At 44.6% G+C, this 16,261-nt stretch overlaps 1 protein-coding gene across 1 annotated transcript in view; it reads right to left on the bottom strand.

Moving 5' to 3' along the window:
* The window catches only part of pah (phenylalanine hydroxylase), a 75,384-nt gene extending 59,353 nt beyond the window's left edge, over nucleotides 1-16,031 (bottom strand). The window contains exons 1-2 of the mRNA XM_052029841.1: nucleotides 15,865-16,031; nucleotides 12,242-12,349 (exon numbers count right to left, since the gene is read on the bottom strand). Of these exons, the coding sequence (XP_051885801.1) occupies nucleotides 12,242-12,349; nucleotides 15,865-15,906 (150 nt within the window). The 5' untranslated portion in view covers nucleotides 15,907-16,031. The remainder of the gene's footprint in view (nucleotides 1-12,241; nucleotides 12,350-15,864) is intronic.
* Nucleotides 16,032-16,261: the final 230 nt, after the last annotated feature.

The raw sequence follows: 16,261 nt of genomic DNA, 5'->3' as shown, positions 1-16,261 counted from the left end.
CTCTGGTAACCGCTCCTGCTCTGTCCCTTTATCCCCCATTTCTCTCCTCCTGATCCACCTGGCCCCCATCACCCTATGTCTAACCCCCCCTCCCCCACCATCTGCCCGTCACACACACTCCTCCCAATGGTTTCCCTCCCCACCTCCCTCCCTTTATTCCAGGCTTCTCCTTCCTCACCCATCAGATTCCATCATTTTCAGCCTTTTGTCACTTCCACTTAACACCTCCCAGCTTCTGACATCATCCCCACTCTCCCCTCTCCCTCACCTGGATCCACCAATCACCCACCAGCTCTTGCTCCATCCCTTCCCCCCACCTTTTTATACTGACTATCCCCCCCCTTTCTTTCCAGTCCAAATGAAGAGACTCAAGCCGAATCATTGACTCTCCATTTCCCTCCACAGATGCTGCCTGACCCGCTGTGTTCCTCCAGGACTTTGTGTGTTGCTCCAGATTCCAGCATCTGCAGAATCTTGTGTCTCCAGTGTAATGGTTGTGAAGTGTTGTGGAACATCCTGACTGGGTCATGAGTGCTGGAGAAGTTATTGCCCAAATTAGTGATTGCTCACTTTGGGATGTGACCCTAGACTGCTAACCACCTAGAGTTAGTTCAAACCATGGTCGCTCAAACCATTCAATCATTGAGCTGACCCCAATTTGTTCCCTAGAAATTCTTTTAGCACATACTATCTTTGGTTAAACCAGGTCTTCCCTTTAATAGCACAGCATGGTCACGTGGTTATAGAGTTTCGTTTGTGATCCTACCCTTCTTCGGACTTGAGAACCACCTACAGATAATGACAGAAGTTCTGGTGCCTGAATTGTTGGAAGTCTATGCTGAGACATCAAGGCTACATCTAGCACTGATATGCCGCAAACCCATTATGTAAAAATCTTATTTTTAAAGTGCATTCATTGAGGGGATATGGTTATCGATGGCAAGGCTGATATCCATTGCGCATTCCTGATTACCCTTGATAGGGCATTTCAGTGGGCAGTTAAGAGCCAAACACATCGGCAGGCTAGACCAGACCAGGAAAGGACTGAGATTTCCTCACCGAACAAACATTTGTGAATCAGGTAGGTTTTAGAGGTGTACAGCATGGCAAAAGGCCCTTCGGCCCATACTTGTCCGTGCTACCCTTTTGTCAGCTGTTTATAGATTCGGGTACAGGATGTGTATCGGAAGGATAAAAGGAGTGAAGGTCAAAGCATGTCAAAAGAAAAACAAACATTTCTAAACAAAACAAGCTGAGACGATATTTCTGCATCAATATTGCATAATAACTGTCTGACATAACTGCACCTGAAATGGGAGTTGTGGGGCGAGGACTAAGTGTGAAACCCCATTGGCTGATTGAAAAGTCCTCTCCATGATTCACTGTCTCTCAACTGACCCTCCTGTGACACTTGGCAGAAAATGAAGACTATGCAACATAGGAGTCGCATTTGCTCAAGTGCTTCTGGTTTCTAGGACTTTCATACTACTGTGTATATTGTGTGTAAACAGTGCAAAGGTTAGCAGAGTAGAGTTTGGATACTGTGGTTGGACAAGGGCTTTTTCCTCTAGAGGAGGCTGGGGAGAGGGAACTCCACCTGACAGGTCCTCAATATAATGAAGAGGCTTGAGGAGATGTTCCCACGTAGTGGAGTGGAGATTTAGGGGATACAGGGGTGAATTAGGCACTCATAAATACAGTCAGGAGAAGACTCTTTACTTGCACTTTCTGCTGCCTACTCTTACCCAAGATCCACAAACAGGACTGTCCTGCTAGGCCCAGTGTCTCTGCCCACCCTTGCCCCACTGAACTTATCTCCTCATACAGAGAACATAGAACAGTACAGCACAGGACTGGCCCTTCCGCCCACAATATTGTGCCAAACTAATTAAATCACACCCCTCCCTTCTCTGCATATTCGTGTGCCTGTCTAAGAGTCTCTTAAACACTCCTGTGCTACCTGCCTCCACCACCACCCCTGGCAGTGCGTTCCAGGCACCCACCACTCTCTGTGTAAAAAACCTGCCCCGCACATCTCCTCTGTACTTTACACCTCTCACCTTAAATCACACCCTTGAGTCCTAGACATTTCAATCCTGGGAAAATGATACCAGCTGTCTACTCTATCTATGCCTCGCATAATGTTATAAACCTCTATTAAATCTCCCCTCAGCCTCCACCGCTCCAGAGAAAACAGCCTCAGCTTGTCCAACCTTTCCTCATAACACACGTCCTCTAAACCAGGCAGCATCCCGGTAAACCTCCTCTGCACCCTCTCCAGAGCCTCCACATCCTTCTGATAATGAGGTGACCATAATTGAATGCAATACTTTAAATGTGGCCTAACCAGAGTTCTATAAAGCTGCAACATAGCTTCCTGGCTCTTGAACTCAAGTGCCTCGACTAATGAAGGCAAGCATGCCATATGCCTTCTTTACCATACCTTGACTCTATCCGCTCTCCCCTTGTCCAACATCTGCAGTTTCTTGTGTCCTCACTCTTTATTTGGAACTTGCTTCCAATTGGCAGTGTCTTCTTGAGAACAACGTACCCGGCATTGAGACCCTAATGACAGTCAGTTACATTGAGCAGCCCGTGACATTCTCAGAGCTATCATAAGACTCCCAAAAGTGACACCCTAGTCCGAGGTCAGTCACAGAGGGAAATTACCAGGTGGACAGAGGAATAGATTCAAAGATGTGATCAAAGCCTCTCTGAGTACAAGAAATGGGACGTCATGTTACAGCTGTACAGGGCGTTGGTGAGACTGCACTTGGAGTACTGTGTGCAGTTCTGGTTGCCCGGCTCGAGGAAGGACGTCACTAAGCTGGAAAAGGTGAAGAAAATATTCACGAGGATGTTAACGGGACAGTGTCTCCTTATCACTGGACAGGCTGGGTTTTTTCCCTGGAGCGAAGGAGGCTGAGGGGTGACCTTATAGAGGTTTATAAAATCATGAGGGGTAGAGATAAGGTGAATGGGCTCAATCTTTTTCCCAGGGTAGGGGAGTCTAAAACTAGAGGGCATAGGTTGAAGGTGAGAGGGGAAAGATTTAAAGGGGACATGAGGGGTAATTTTTTCACCTAAACAGTATGTGGAATGAGCTGCCAGAGGAAGCAGTAGAGGCAGCTCCGATTACGATGTTAAAAAATATTTGGCCAGGTACATGGATTAGGAAAGGTTTAGAGGGAAAATGGCCAAATGCAGGCAAATGGGACTGGCTTGGGCTGCCAATGTGTTTGACTCTTAATTGCCCTATGACAGCTGAAGTAGGCAACTTGGTCAACATGGACGAGTTGGGCCGAAGGGCCTGTTTCCATGCTGTATTACTCTATGAATCTATGAATAACTCCATGGATAAATGCAATATCCCCAACTATTCCCAGCAATGGTGGAGATGTTGCATTTATTCAGAGTTATTCATAACGGCCCATGACACCTCAATGTGGAGAAGGAGATTTGGGTGCACACAGAAGCCTCGTGTAGGTGTCAGAGGAGCGCTACCCACCCACACACCCCACCAACCATCTCTTGTCTCGTCAGTGGGAGAATCTGCAGTTCCTACTGTAGCCATCTCAGAAACCACAAAACCAGAGTTGGAGCAAATCATCCTTGGTCCCAATGACGAAACTAACTGTGATCTACTGAATAATGAAGTGGGTTCGAGGAGCTCGAGGTTCCTGCCTACCCCCAGTGACCTTCCACCCCCATGTGTATGAGGAATCTATCGATCACTGTCTTAGAAATGTGCGAGGACTTTCCTTCCACCATCCTTTGAGGAAGAGAATTCTGAAGACTGAGAGCGAAAAAAAATTCACCTCATCTCTGTCTTAAAGGGTGACATCTTACTTTCAAACAGTGATGGAGCAACAAAGAATCTGCTGGAAGGACTCAACGGGTCAGGCAGCATCTGTGGGAAGAAAGGAATTGTCGATATTTCGGGCCGAAACCCTGCATCAGGACTTGATGCTCGACCTGCTGAGTTCTTCCAGCAGATTGTTTGTTGCTCCGGGTTCCACCACAAGACCATAAAACGTAGGAACAGAATTAGGCCACTCGGCCCATCGAGTCTGCTTTGCCGTTCGATCGTGGCTGATTTATTATTCCATCCCAACCCCACTCTCCTGCCTTCTCATCTGTAGCTGCAGCCTCCTGTGTCTCTTATTTTAAACAGTGATCTAGGTTCTAGGTTCTCGCACCAGAGCAAACCTTCTCTCCTCATTCATCTTGTTGAGACCCCTCAGGATCTTAAATGTTTCAATCAAGCTCTCTCTCACTTTTCCCCACTCCAGCAGAAACAAGCCTAGCCTGCCAAACCTTTCCTCATAACTCACCCTTTCATTCCAGGTCGCAAGATAGCAAACTCTTTGAATTGCTTCCTAATTCATAAGTTCCTATGCATGTACTGCCTTCCAGCTACCTCTCTAACATCCTTGCCCTTCACTGAAATTCTGAATTGTTTTGGTTGTTTCCCATAATCGTACGACATTCTCTCAGGAGTTTATCCAACATCCTTTCAAAGGCTCCTGTATCCACTTCACTCTCAGGTAACATGTTCCACATCACAACCACTTTGTGATGAAAGACGGTAGATTCAAGCAGTTAGATTAAAGCTCCACACTATGGGAATCGCCCCTGCTCTAATCTTAGTTGCATTAAGTTATAGCTAGCATTTAATTCCATGGCAATAATAAATGAGTTATTTTCATTGGCACATGCTAGAGGTGAAATATCAAGTAAAGGCATGATTACACTACAGAGAAACTGGGAGAGTGCACTGGAATCCGTCCAGTTTCCTGATCTATCAAGTGAACTGTGCTCGTTCAGGTTAGGGTTACGGTCATTTAGCATGGTGACTGACGCGTGTGTAACCTACCTCCAGATGCTGACCTTGGATGAGTTTGCGCAATGCAGAGCACAAATATTTACAATACTTTGGAACTGCAAGGCAAGTAAAAAACATAGTTTGCACCTCCAAGTTTTGGAGGCAGCTTTGGGCCAAATTTCAGAAGCACTAAACAAAACACAGACACTTGGTGCTTCTGATTCAAGAACGTACAGTTTTCCTCAATGGAGGTTGGGATGTGGGTCGGGTCAGGGGAAAGGCTTCTACTACTGATGATTATAGAACAAGTGGAAGAGAGGAGATGGTCTTCAGGTACTGCGGGAAAATTAGAATTTACAAAATGAGAAATTCATCTTTGGTCACTAGCCCCAAACACATAGAACCATAGAACCATAGAACACTACAGCACAGAAAAACAGGCCATTCGGTCCTTCTAGTCGAAACTTTATTCCGCTAGTCCCATTGACCTGCACCCAGTCCATAACCCTCCAGACCTCTCCCATACATGTATCTATCCAATTTATTCTTAAAACAAGAGTGAACCCGCATTTACCACATCAGATGGCAGCCCGTTCCACACTCCCACCACTCTCTGAGTGAAGTAGTTGCCCCTAATGTTCCCCCTAAACTATTCCCCTTTCACCCTAAAGCCATGTCCTCTCGTACTTATCTCTCCTAATCTAGGTGGAAAGAGCCTACTCGCATTAACTCTGTCTATACCCCTCATAATTTTGTAAACCTCTGCCAAATCTCCCCTCATTCTTCTGCGCTCCAAGGAATAAAGTCCTAACCTGTTCAGTCTTTCCCTGTAACTCAACTCCTGAAGACCTGGCAACATTCTAGTAAATCTCCTCTGCACTCTTTCAATCTTACTGATATCCTCCCTATAGTTAGGTGACCAGAACTGCACACAATACTCCAAATTTGGCCTCACATGTGCAGGTACTGGCTGCCAGTTGAAGTCATTTCTGCACCTGTGTTTGGGGCTGGTGCCCACAGATGAATTTCTCATTTTGTGAATTACAATGTACCTAGTGGTGGAAGCAGATATGGTAGTGGTGTTTAGGAGGCTTTCATGAATATGCAGGGAATGGAGGCACATGGATCACATGCAGACAGATCGGATTAGTTTAATTTGGCATCATGGTCAGCATAGACATGATGGGCAGAAGGGCCTGTTCCTGCACTGTACTGTTCTACATTCCCATATACTTCTGTGACTCCAATGAAATAAAATGAACAGAAGATGACAGGCAGTGAGTATTATCACACGTACTTTATGCTTGTAACCAAAGATAAACTTTTCCTGTATACAATAACAAAAACAGAAGAAAGAAATAAGCAATGTGTATGAAAAAATATTAAACCACAAGGCAACTTAAGGAAAGTGGCCCAAATGATCTTCCTGCATACGGTCACATGGAATATTCTGGTTGCCCCATTACAGGAAGGATGTGGAGGCTTGGAAAAGAGTGCAGAAGAGGTTTACCAGGACACTGCCTGGATTAGAGGGTGTGTGCAATATAGAGAGGTTGGACAAACTTGGATTGTTTTCTCTGGAGCGGTGGAGGCTGAGGGGAGACCTGATAGAGGTTTATAAATTTATGAGGGTCGTAGATAGAGTAGACAGCCAGTATCTTTTTCCCAGGGTTGAAATACCTAATACTAGGTGGCAAGCATTTAAGGTTATATAGGGAAAGTTCAAAGGAGATGTGCGGGGCGAGTTTTTTTTACACAGAGAGTGGTGGGTGCCTGGAATGTGCTGCCAGGGGTGGGGGTGGAGGCAGATATGATAGAGGCGTTTAAGAAGTTTTTAGATCAGCACATGGATGTACAGAGAATGGAGGGATGTGGACATTGTGTAGGCAGAAAGGATTAGTTTAGTTAGGCTTTTAATTATGAGTTAAATTAGTGTGGAACAACATCATGAGCTGAATGGCCTGTTCCTGTGCTGTACTGTTCTATGTTCTATGTAGTCTGAGGGATAATTGGATCTCATTGAGGGTACCAATTCAACCAGTGGAAATAGCAAGGTAGACATTGCTGAGACATGGCTGCAAAACAGTCTTGGGTAAAAATGAAATGTAGTTTCACTTTCACCCACCTACAAGTTTGCAGATGATACCACCATTGTAGGCCGTATCTCCAACAGCGATGACTTGGAGTACAGGAAGGAGATAGAGAGCTTAGTGGAATGGTGTCGTGACAACAACCTTTCCCTCAATGTCAACAAAACTAAAGAGCTGGTCATTGACTTCAGGAAAGGGGGCGATGCACATGCACCTGTCTACATCAATGGTGCTGAGGTCGAGAGGGTTGACAGCTTCAAGTTCCTGGAAGTGAACATCACCAACAGCCTGTCCTGGTCAAATCACATAGATGCCATGGCCAAGAAAGCTCACCAGTGCCTCTATTTCCTCAGGAGGCTAAAGAAATTTGGTTTGTCCCCTTTGACTCTCACCAACTTTTACCAATGCACCATAGAAAGCATCCTATCTGGATGTATCACGGTTTGGTAGAGCAACTGCTCTGCCCAAGACCGCAAGAAACTGCAGAGAGTTGTGGACACAGCCGAGCGCATCACAGACACCAGCCTCCCCTCCTTGGACTCTGTCTTTACCTCTCGTTGTCTTGGTGTAGCAGCCAGCATAATCAAAGCCCCCACCCACCAGGGACATTCTCTCTTCTCTCCTCTTCCATCGGGTAGAAGATACAGGAGCCTGAAGGCACGTACCACCAGACTTAAGGACAGCTTCTACCCCACAGTGATAAGACTATTGAACGGTTCCCTTATACAATGAGATGGACTTTGACCTCACGATCTACCTTGTTGTGACCTTGCACCTTATTGCACTGCACTTTCTCTGTAGCTGTGACACTTTACTCTGTACTGTTATTGTTTTTACCTGTACTACATCAATGCACTCTGTACTGACTCAATGTAACTGCACTGTGTAATGAATTGACCTGTACAATCAGTTTGTAAGTCAAGCTTTTCACTGTACCTCAGTACAAATGACAATAATAAACCAATACCAATACCAGTACCAATACCAATAGTAGGTTTTAAGACTCATAGGGGAGTAGTAACCTCAATGATTAAGGATCAAAGTGCCTCAATACTAAGGATGTAATGAGACGTCAGCAGATAGAGGAGAGTTAAAGGGTGGAAAATGATATTGGATTGTACTGGGAGTTGCGACCAGCTGCCTGGTAGCAGCCGTGAAGTGGCAGAATGTATAAGTGCACATATTAGCAATCATTGTATTCAAGGCAAAGAGTTTTTAATGGGGGAATTTTAATCTTCATGTAGATTAGGATAAGCAATCTAGTTCCTGTCTGAAAAGAGATGAATTTCTGAAATGAATTCAGAAAAGTTTTCTGAACAATTTCAACAATGGTACAAACCATGTTATGTTTGATAATGAGTAGTGAACCATATGTAGTGAGCAGGCTCATGTTGTGTGAAGGTTTAAATAACAATGATCGAAATGTGATTGAAAGGGAGAAAGAGGAGTCTGTTGCCTCAGCTCTTCTCCGAGACAGCTGAGATGATTGGATGATTTAGAAACTGCCCACACTATCTGTTGATCAGTAAAATCCCAGAGATCTGTAGATGTTCAGAGAAGAGCTCACCGTAAATCAGGAGCAGTTTACATCCCTAAAGGGCAAGAATTTTACTCGGTCCTAAAAAAAACATGGACAAGTGAGGGGCAATAATAAACATACGTAGAGGCAAAAACTCCAAAAGGGAGATTAAGGTGAGCAAAACAGTTCAAAACGTGGTCATGGACTTAAAACAGGAATTTGAATATGAAAAGGAAGGATTATTGGGGATGGTGGGAACTGGGCAGGAAATTGGAGCTGAGGCCAAGATCAGGTCAGCTGATCGTATCGAAGAGTGGAACAGGTTTGAGGAGCCATATCTGTGAGGAGAGAAATTGGCTCAATGTTTTTGGTTGATAAACTTTCATCAGGGCTGTGGCAGGTTCATCTCTCCACAGAAACTGTGAGTCCTAAAGTTTTCTGTTGTTATGTCAGATATGCAATATATCCGCAGTTTTTTGATGACTGGTTTCAACCAATACCAGCCTCTTTGGATATTGACCCTGCAGGTCTGACCAGCACTGGGAAGCACTTGGAGAGTTTGTGAGCAGGGTGGCTCATTGAATGCAGATTAGTCCTACCTTGTATTCACATTGACCGTTCCGCAGATCAAACCACACTGTGTTTTCGAATTAAAGGCACAATTAGACAAAAGCTTTAGTTCATTCTCTCTTCTCCCCCCTTCAACAGGCAGAAGATACAAAAGCTTGAAAACACACACCACCAGGCTCGTGGACAGCTTCTATACCACTGTTATAAGACTCTTGAATGGACCTCTTATATGTTAAAGATGAACACTTGACTTCACAATCTACCCCGTCATGGCCCTTACACCTTATTGTCTACCTGCACTGCAGTTTCTCTGTAACTGTAACACTATATTTAGCATTTTGTTATTGCTTTTGTACTACCTCGAGGTACTTATGTTTTGAAACAATCTGTATAGATGGCTTGCAAAACTCAGTTTTTCACTGTATCTCAGTACACGTAAATCTCAGTACACTCAATAATAAACCAATTCCAATTCCAATTCCAAACTCAAGTAAACACTGTGTAACCTGCAAGCTAACTCTCTGTAGTCCTGAGTAACCTCCTGAAGGTTGTGCTCAAATGTGGCCTTGAGTGGTTTAGTTTCTCAATCATTGGCCTTTGTACTGATCTGGCACATTGACTAAAACATTGAGATTGGGTTTAGATTCTATATATTTCTCACATTTCCTTACAATATAGAGGGAGGACATTCAGCCTATCAAGTCTATGCCAGGTCTCAGAGCAAACCTATCAATCCCACTTATCTCCCTGCAACCTATTCTCTCTCACATTCCCGTCGGTTTCTCCCTGGTTCACCTGCCACACATCTACACCAGGGGAAATTTACAGCGGTCAGTTGAGCTGCCAAACTGCATGCCTTTGGGATGTGGGAGGAAACCAGAGCGCCCGGGGGAAACCCACCACGGGGAGAATATGCAAACTCCTCACAGACAGCAGCCAAGGTCAGGATTGAACCTGGGTCACTGGAGCTGTGAGGCAGCAGCTCTGTGTGCGTCACCACTGTGCTGCCTGCACGGTCTCTGTGTAACTAGATCTTAGTGGAGTTAAAGTGCATTCTCCAGTTGGTCTCTCAGTGCCTGACTGTTCCCTTTTATCTGCGTTGACCTCCTATGTAATATCAACAATGATATCTGTTCCAAAGGTATTGCATGTAACTTACTGTCTATCTAAGAATTCACACTAAATATGGTACATTGACGTGTCACTCTGATTCATTCTTTTGAACGTGACACCAGAAATCAGCACAGGAGGAGACCATTCAGCACTCAAGCTTGCCCAACAGTTCATAAGATCACAATTGATTTGATCTTGCCCTCAGTTCCTGCCTGTTCCCCATAACCCTTGACTCGCATGTTGACCAAAATTCTTTTTAGCTCAGCCTAGAATATATTCAGTGACTCTGCCTCTGTCACTCTGAAGGTTGTGATCGCCAAAGATTCACAACATCCCGAGACAAGAAATTCCTCCTCACCTGTGTTTGAAATGGGTGACCCCTAATTTTGCTTTCTCGTTCTAGATAGCCCACACAAGGGGAAACATTGGAGTCATGGAAACAGACCCTTTGGCTCACCATCTCCATGCCAACCAACAGTTACACTAACTTTTTTATTCATTCAAGGGACGTGGGCTTCGCAGGCTGAGCCAGCATTTAATTGCCCATCCCTAGTTGCCCTTGAGAAGATGGTGGTGAGCTGCCTTCTTGAACCACTGCGGTCCTTGAGGTGTGGGTGTACCCACAGTGCTGTCAGGGAGGGAGTTCCAGGACTTTGACCCAGCGACGGTGAAGGAATGGTGATATATTTCCAAGTCAGGATGGTGTGGGACTTGTTGGGCAGCTTCCATGGCTGCCCTTGTCCTTCTTGCTGGTAGAGGTGGTGGTTTGGAAGGTGCTGTCTGAGGAGTTCATTTTGTTGTACCCATATTCCCATCAACTCGCACCAGATTCTGCCACTAACATACACCCGAAGGCCAATTAACCTCCCATCCCGTCAATTCTCCTCAGACCCACACATGTTCCAAAAACATCACCTCTCGTTCTTCTACAGTAGTATTGGTCCTCATAAGACATCCGCTTAATCCTAGAAATCAACCTAGTGAACCTTCTGTGAATTGAGACTGCAGATGTTGGAGTCTGGAGCAACAAACAATCTGCTGGAGGAACTCAGCTGGTCAGGCAGCATCTGTGGGGGGACCAGAATTGTCGGCGTTTTGGGTCTAAGTCCTGCAGCAGTCCTGACGTAGGGTCTTGACCTGAAACGTCGACAGTTTTGTTTCCCCCCACAGATGTTGCCTGACCTTTGTTTGTTTCTCCAACCTTCTCTGAATGACCTCCAGTGTAAGTAAATTCATGCTCATATAATGAAACCAAAACTGTATGCCATTTTTCAAGTGTTGTCTGTCCAATTCCCCGTACAGTTGTGACAAGACCTCTCTAGTATTATACTTTGCAATGAAGATCTGAGTCAATGGAACTGAATTTTGGGGGCACTGTGGAATGTGCTGACGCCTCTATATAGGGGGTTTCATGCAACTGACCAATGTGAATTTCTTGACAATCATTTTGTTTTGTTCCAGCAAAGTTCTCCACCCCATTCCAGGAAGGAAGTGGAGGCTTTGGAGAAGGCGCAGAAGAGGTTCACCAGGATGCTGCCTGGATTAGAGGGTATGAGTTATAACGAGAGGTTGGACAAACTGGGGTTGTTTTCTCTGGAGTGTTGGAGGCTGAGGGGAGAAATAATAGAAGTTTATAAAATTATAATCATAGATAGGGTAGACAGTCAGAATATTTTTCCTGGAGTAGAAATGTCAAATACTTGAGGGAATCGTCTTAAGGTGAGGGGCAGCAAATTTAAAGGAGATGTGCAGGGCAAGTTTTTTACACAGACAGCGGTGGGTGTCTGGAACGGGCTGCCAGGGGTGGTGGTGGAAGTGGATACGACAGTGGTGTTTAAGAAGCTGCGAGACAGACACATGAATATGCAGGGAATGGAGGGGTATGGATCATGTGCAGGCAGAAGGGATTTAGTTTAATTCAGCACTGTGTTTGGCACAGACATTGTGGGCCAAAGGGCCTGTCCCTGTGCTGTACTGTTCTGTGTTCTAACTGTACCGGCTGAAGGGAAGACTGATTTTCAGAAAAGAAGAATCAGTTTCCCGAATAAAATGGGTGGGAACAACCTCCGATGTTGATCTTGGGGACTAATAACAATGGGTAGATTCAAATTCAACAGGAATTACCTCAAACAGACGCAAGGCTTTGGCCAAGGCTCCAATCTCTTCCTTCAATGAAAAGATAACAGAGATCACATCACCCTTGATGGACTTCTCCTCAATGTACATGGATTGCTAGAATGGAGAAGATAAACAGCATAATGATTCTCATTGCAAGCTTCAGAACTGGAATGCCATCTTAGGCACATTTCTGGAACAAACATCTATTAAAGCAAAATACTGTAGAAACTGGAAATTTGAATTGAAACAGATATTGTTGGAAACACTCAGCAGATCAGGCAGCAGCTGTGGAGAGAGAAACAGAGGTAACTTTTCAGGTCCAAGAACATAGAACATAGAACAGGAACAGCCCTTTGTTGTGCCAAACTAATTGGACTGGGAATAATTAAAGACAAACAGGTTTTAAGACACAGAGAAAGTGAGAAGATGAGAGGAGAGTGAGAGAGAAGTCTGTAATTGTGTGTCAGGCAGGACAGAGTAGCTGTTAAAGGGCACGAAGAGGATAATGACAGAAGTAGAGAAACAAGGAACTGGTTTGAATGTGTAAGTAAGTGAAGCAGAATTGGATAAAGCTGAAACGAAAAGCTGGAGACACTAATTATTTGAAATTGAACCACAGACATTCTCTCTTATCCCTCCTCCCATTGGGCAGAAGATACAAAAGCCTGAAAGCACGTACCACCAGGATCAAGGGCAGCTTCTATCCCACTGTTATAAGACTCTTGAATGGAGCTCTGGACACTGGCCTGGGCATTTTCCATGCTTTGCCATGAATGTCCAATCCCTTAACACCTCCGTCCACACCAGGATGGCTTGAGGGCTTTTTGCTTCCTCCCTGATCAGAGCAACCGTTCCCCCTCCACCAACATGGCTTCACCTGGTTGGGTTCGTCCTCACATTGAATAACATCTCCTCTGGCTCAACTCAATTCATCCAGGTGAATTGGTAAATTGGTAAATTAGTTTATTACTGTCACATGTACCGAGGTACAGTGAAAAACTTTGTTTTGCCTGCCATCCACACAGATTATTACAACAGTACATCGAGGTAGTACAAGGGTACTTCAAAGGATCTTGAATGGATCTCAAATATGGCTGCACGAAAATCTATTTGCCTCCAATTTGCCTATTTACTCATTCTATTAATATCTCTTTATAATTTAATGCTTCACCTATCTTGTGTCCACTGTGACCCATTTTAGTTCATTGGTAACTTGATAATTACAGTGAATAGCTGGAGCTCTAACACAGGTCCTTGCAGGACACCAGATACATTGCCACTCCCCCACAGACAGAGCCGGTGGTGAATATCAGCCTTTCATAGGATGGGAAAAGATTAATTCTTCTCCTCTCTGTGCAGGTCCACTCCAGGTTATGCGGGGATTTTTTTGTCCTAATTATATTCATTCTTGTAAAAATTGTGTATAATTTATGTTTAATTTGTGCTTTTCTTGTGAATGCTGCTTACCTGATGCTCTGTGCCCGTGATGCTGCTGCAAGTAAGTTTTTCATTGCACCTGTGCACACATGGACTTGTGCAGATGACAATAAACTCGACTTTGACTTCGACTGTGAGTTGTTCGTAAGAGATCACAAATCGGAAATGTGGCCGTGAACCAAGTTCCCACCCGGCAGAAGATGCCTGCAGCCCTGCAGCAGCCGGCAAATCCATCCCACCGGTCTCCCAAATGCTCGTTTGTATCTACGGGCTGTACATAAGTTGGGTGTTGGTAACCCGGGGAGGACCTGTACCCTGTGACGGAGGAAGAGTTCCCATCCAACACCTTAACCAAGGAAAGAAGAAATAACTTGCATTTTGACTGCCACAGGGGTAGGGGCTAGACTAGTAGGGGCTTTAAACAAAAGCCCCCTCTGCCCTTCCAGATGCATGCCAAAGATCCCAAGGTGCTATTCTGAAGAAGAGCAAGGTAGGTAGTGGAGGTGGTGGGGAGTGGCGAGAAATAGGGTTCCGTCCTAATTCATCGCTAACTCACTAATTCAGGAGTAGAGGGCTTGTTATTATCACACTGTTGTCCATGGGAGCTGGTCATAATGCTTCCTACACTACAGCGATGGCTGCATTTTAAACAGTATTTCTTTGACAGTGCAGTGCATTGGACATACAAGGACTGGGAAAAGCACTACAGAAATGTAGTTGTTTCCCAATTTGGTCTTGAAAACAAACCCACTGATGATAAGATAAGATTTCTTTATTAGTCACATGTACATCGAAACACACAGTGAAATGCATCTTTTTATGTAGAGAGTTCTGGGGGCAGCCTGAAAGTGTCACCACACTTCCGGTGCCAACATAGCACGCCCACAACTTCCTAACCCAGACGTCTTTGGAATGTGGGAGGAAACTGGAACACTCGGAGGAAACCCACGCAGACACGGGGAGAACATACAAACTCCTTACAGACAGCGGCCGGAATTGAATCCTGGTCGCTGGTACTGTAATAGCTAACCTTACGCTAACCGCTACACTACCGTGAGTGTCCTGAGAGAAGAACTTCAGATAGAAACAACCCCGTGGGCTGATCAGCTTCTGAAAGACAAATCCTATTGGCTGATTAGCTGAGCATTCTCTCATTTATTTCAAATCATTTTTACGCTCAGTAACTAAAAGAACTAAGAATGTGCTTATCTGCAAGAGTGTTCATGTTAAAGTATGTACTTATGTGTATCCATGTGTGTTAATGTGTATGTGTGGAGACTCTGTTCATTGATTCTTGAACTCCATGAATGCAACATTCCTCTAGTTGGGAATTATAAAAACTGCAAATGCTGGGATTCTGAAATAAAAACAAAAAATCCTGGAAAAACTCAACTGCATCTACGGAAAGAGAATGTCAACGTTTCTCCATTTTATTGGTCCATCTGAAGTCTTGCTTAGATCTCACCTCAATATTGTCTATGATTTTGGTCTCTATATGAAGCAGAATATACTTGTTGGAGAGTTGGTTTCTGAGGTGCTGGGTCTGTCAAAGTCAAAGTCGAGTTTATTGTCATATACACAGGTACATGTACGCACAGGTGCAATGAAAAACTTACTTTCAGCAGCATCACAGACACATAGCATCAGATAAGCAGCATTCACAAGAAAAGCATAAATTAAACATAAATTATACACAATTTTACAAGAAAGAACACAATTAGAACAAAAAAAATTCTATTTTAGTGCAAAGTGATTAAAGAGGTCACAGTGTTACTAAAATGTAGTGATTAGGGTTGTGCCGGTTGGTTCAAGAACCGGATGGTTGAAGGGAAGACGCTGTTCCTGAACCTGGTGGTGTGGGACTTCAGGCTTCTGTACCTCCTGCCCGATGGTAGCTGCGAGAAGATGGCATGGCCCGGATGGTGGGGATCTTTGATGATAGATGTTGCCTTCTTGAGGCATGCACATTAAACTGTATGTAGCTGTGTATGCCGTATGCATGTCCGTATGCATTGGTGTGTATATGTTACGTGTGTATATCTGTCTGTCTGCATGTAAGAGTGTCTGTTAAGTGTGTGTGTGTGTGTGTGTGTGTGTGTATGGAGAAATGAGTGTTGAGATAAGAGGTGGCTAAGAGCAGAAATGTTCACTTCCTTACATTTTCCTGCCCACATCACCAGTTGGATAATTACCTTGGCAATCTCTCCATTTTTCTTGAAAATTGCTGCATCCATTGCCCAGAGATGGCTCGAAGACTGGCTGCTTTAGTTGCCTGGTGTTGGAGCTGCCGTCACAGGAATTGTTTCTGTTCGTTAGTCTGCAGTCCTCCCTTCTCTCAGTCAGCAGCTCAGCACAGGGATCTTTGGCCTTACTCCTCATTGGGACATCTAATGAAGCCTGGGGACACGCCCCCTCCTGTGTGATTGATAGGTTGATACCCTCTCCCATCCACGGCACTGAATCCAAAGTTCTCCCCTCGTGTACCCTAATACTGGCAACTCTTCAATTCTTCATTGTGATATGACTTTGTATTTTATTTCTTTGAAAATACTTCTAATTCTTATTTGTATTAATAAGTTCAAGCTGACA

Source organism: Pristis pectinata, chromosome 15 (genome assembly GCF_009764475.1).
Source record: "Pristis pectinata isolate sPriPec2 chromosome 15, sPriPec2.1.pri, whole genome shotgun sequence".
Lineage (NCBI taxonomy): Eukaryota > Metazoa > Chordata > Chondrichthyes > Rhinopristiformes > Pristidae > Pristis > Pristis pectinata.
The sequence above is the reverse complement of the archived record's forward strand: the minus strand, read 5'-3'. Positions and strand labels throughout refer to the sequence as shown.